At 42.1% G+C, this 3,227-nt stretch overlaps 1 protein-coding gene across 1 annotated transcript; it reads right to left on the reverse strand.

The window, feature by feature from the left end:
• Positions 1-305: 305 nt before the first annotated feature.
• On the reverse strand, positions 306-2,801 carry mul1b (mitochondrial E3 ubiquitin protein ligase 1b). The gene is made up of 5 exons (XM_056275176.1): positions 2,695-2,801; positions 1,815-1,971; positions 1,593-1,680; positions 1,332-1,452; positions 306-1,100 (listed from the first exon to the last, which is right to left on the reverse strand). Exons 2-5 carry the CDS (start codon positions 1,932-1,934, stop codon positions 371-373), a joined length of 1,059 nt encoding a protein of 352 aa, XP_056131151.1. The 5' UTR covers positions 1,935-1,971; positions 2,695-2,801; the 3' UTR covers positions 306-370.
• Positions 2,802-3,227: the final 426 nt, after the last annotated feature.

Below are 3,227 nucleotides of genomic sequence, written 5' to 3' on the forward strand. Positions count from 1 at the left end.
CTCACACACTGGGCAGATTCCTTAACTTTTGGCTGTAAAGATGAACAACTTGTCGAAGGGTTAAAGGAATATTTCTATGATGTTTGTAAGTCTATGTTATATATTATTTTCTTTTCAGAGTAGCTGATTTAAATATCCCAAATGTACGATATGTGTGGCTTCATTCAAATAACATAGTTCTTGGACACTGATAATAAACTACTGAAAAATAAATGTTTGTCAAACTTTTATGAATTTCACGAAAAAAAAGAAAAGAAAAAACATGAAAACCACAACTCCATGACTTTTCTGGTTTATCCTGACTATAGAAGTGTTCCAAGATGTGATATACATATATTCCAAGATTGCCGCAAGTCCATCAGTGTTTACATTAGCTGTTGTAGAGAGGCACCACTCTGTCTATATTTGCCCTGCAGATGGGGCACTTCTTTGGCTCTGGCAAGGCCTGATAGCACTGAGCACAGGCACACACGTGTCCACACTCAAGAAAAACACAAGACCGTTCCCGGCTCAGGCAGACAGTGCAGGCGCTAGGAGAAATGCTGCTTTCCTCAACATTGAGTTCACGCATTCGTTTCCTCTGCTGTTCCTTGAACTCCTCCAGGATGCTCTTCTCCTTCCTCCTCTGTCTGAAGTGCAGGTACCATTTCCACAAGATGAACAGCAGCGTGGAGCAGGCAGCTACACCCAAGGCCACAGTAAGGACCCTCCATATCCTAACGCCATTTTCCTGCTTCCGCAGCAGAGACTCATAGTCCAGCCGACTGAGAAAGTACTGGAAGTTTTGCTTTGGAGGTTGAAGCTTGACCATTGTGTTGTCCAACACCAGCTCTCCTACTCCCGTGACGCTCTCCCCCAAACGCAACATCTCCTCAGTCTCTTGGATGCCCTTGGGTCGCTCCCCACTGATGAAATGCCCAATAACATTGGAAAAGGATTGGACTGTTGGATGGAAGTCCTCATAAGTAGTCTCCAGGTCCAAGTCTGCAGAGTCTAGTGGCCGTATGATCCTAACTGTAGCTGTAATCGCTTCATCACTGGATGCAAGGTTGAATGGAACTATGTTGGTGCGCTGGTGAATGACTTTCTCTGTGTCGTTCCTGTTGTTTATTGAAAGGACATATTCATTACTGTTAGACTAGGAACACTTCACCATGCTAATTTGTCTGTTAAGCCAATTTATCAAGTTTATCTTGTTTGTTTTTGCTTCTTTTTTTTATATGCATGCACACCTTCCCTTGTACTTGAGCACTCTACAATGACAAAAAAGTTGAATTGAATACAAGCCATTTTAATTTACACCAGCAGTAGAGTTCAAGTCCTCAACATACCAGAGGTGCGTCGTACGATTCCACACCATCTTCTTCTCCTTCAGCGTCAGTCTTTCAATGACACCTTTGCAATTTTCAACAAACTGGCTGTTCAGCGTTTCCTTAACAGCCTTCACAACACCTTGTGACATGCAAAAAAATTAGACACTTTTGTCAACACTATCCATGACTCAGTATCCATGTTCACTGTACTTTTGCCTCATCAGTAATACAAACTGTGGTGCAGCAACTTTATTTAACTTTCAATTAGACATGACACACCTTCTATTACAGCATACTGGACACATTTTCCAGGGGTCTCAGACAGCACATTTTTCAAATCCTGGTCAATAGATACCTTCTTGGCTTCCTGTGAAAAACAATGTGCAACATCAACAATTTTGAAACTTTTTGGTTGAATGAACTTGAAACAAATCTGTAGACCAGTACTACTGATATTACTAATATTTACATGACAGAGGCAGTTTCTATAATGTGACTAACCTTTAATCTGGCAACTGTTGTAGCCCTCCTCTTGTAGATTGAGTAAAAGACTGCAGTCAGGGCAGAGCTGGTGGCTAACACCACCACTTGTGCCGTTGAAGGCTTCCCACTGGAATCCATCCTGCGTAATATTCTGTTTAATCTGCAGCATCTAAGGCTGAAGAGGTGGAGATCAGACACAGACTGTAGCAGACGTTTATCACTACCTGCTCTAACAATATTTCCACAACATAGGCTTTGATGGATCAAAGTGAGAGTACATAGGTCCAAAACGGCCCCAGGAGAGAGAACTAGCCGGTCACTGGGCCCACAAGTTAATTTAAAAGGCAAATTGAATCTCTAGAAAACAGAAGTGCTGAACAGCTGTTGTTTGAAATAGCTTGATAAGCCTTATCAAGCACACTGCGAGCATTTACGTTAGTTAACCACAGCCCCTTTTTAAGTAAAATATCGGTTTGTTAGATCGTAAATTAGAGTATATTATATGGACCTCATCACGGCTAACGTTACGGCGTGACTGAATTCAGATTCTTCCAACACTAATCAGGCGTTTGCCAAACCTCTGTAGCGCTAGCTAGTTAAACCTGATCTGCACCATAGCAATCCTCCTGCATGGTGACCTTGTGAGACAAGATTCAACGTGAAATTATATTTGATTTAATGTTATTTAACAAAGCTAATGTTATTTGAAAATAAACATGTCGTAATACAAGCAAGTCCCAAAGTGGTTCGTTGCGTTACTTAGCTAATAATAGACGGGCAGTTTCAAAGGGCTAGCTAACTAGCTAGCTACCTTATCTAGCTGCCCGGTGACTGAACTGGCTGCAATGTTTAACTTAACACCAGTTACTGGACGCAACGAAACCGATTCTACACTCACTCTAGAAGTCTGTTATCGATGAAAGCTCGTCAGCAAACGTTTCAAATGGTCTCACAGATGACTTACTCGCTGCTTCTCAGCAGCAAACGGGTTACGAACTGTTTCGGGTTCACTTCAAAATAAAAGCTAGCGAAAGCAGAAGGTCCCAGCTGCGATGTTCTCTTCCACCAGCATGTGTCAGTGTATGATCATGTATCGAGTCGAGCGTTTGGCAGCGCCGGTATCTCGTACATAGGAAGAAAAGGTGCATAGCAGAGAATTGCTCATCAATTGTTGATTCAAGAGGAGGCAAAAAAATAACTGAACATCTGTTAAAGTTCGTCAGCAATTGTAACAACTCTTAAACGACACCACCGGGGGCTCTCATCAATTGTAAGGCCCACAAGCCGCCTTTATTTTAGTAGTATTTCCTCTCTTTAGGGATCTATGTAATAGTACCTCTCAATTACTGACCACTATTATTGAGCAATGTGGGGGGGGGGAAATCAAAGGGATTTTATACTGTGATTGTTGCATGTTTGCTGTGGACTGTC

This window comes from Lampris incognitus, chromosome 2 (assembly GCF_029633865.1).
Source record: "Lampris incognitus isolate fLamInc1 chromosome 2, fLamInc1.hap2, whole genome shotgun sequence".
Taxonomy (NCBI): Eukaryota; Metazoa; Chordata; class Actinopteri; order Lampriformes; family Lampridae; genus Lampris; species Lampris incognitus.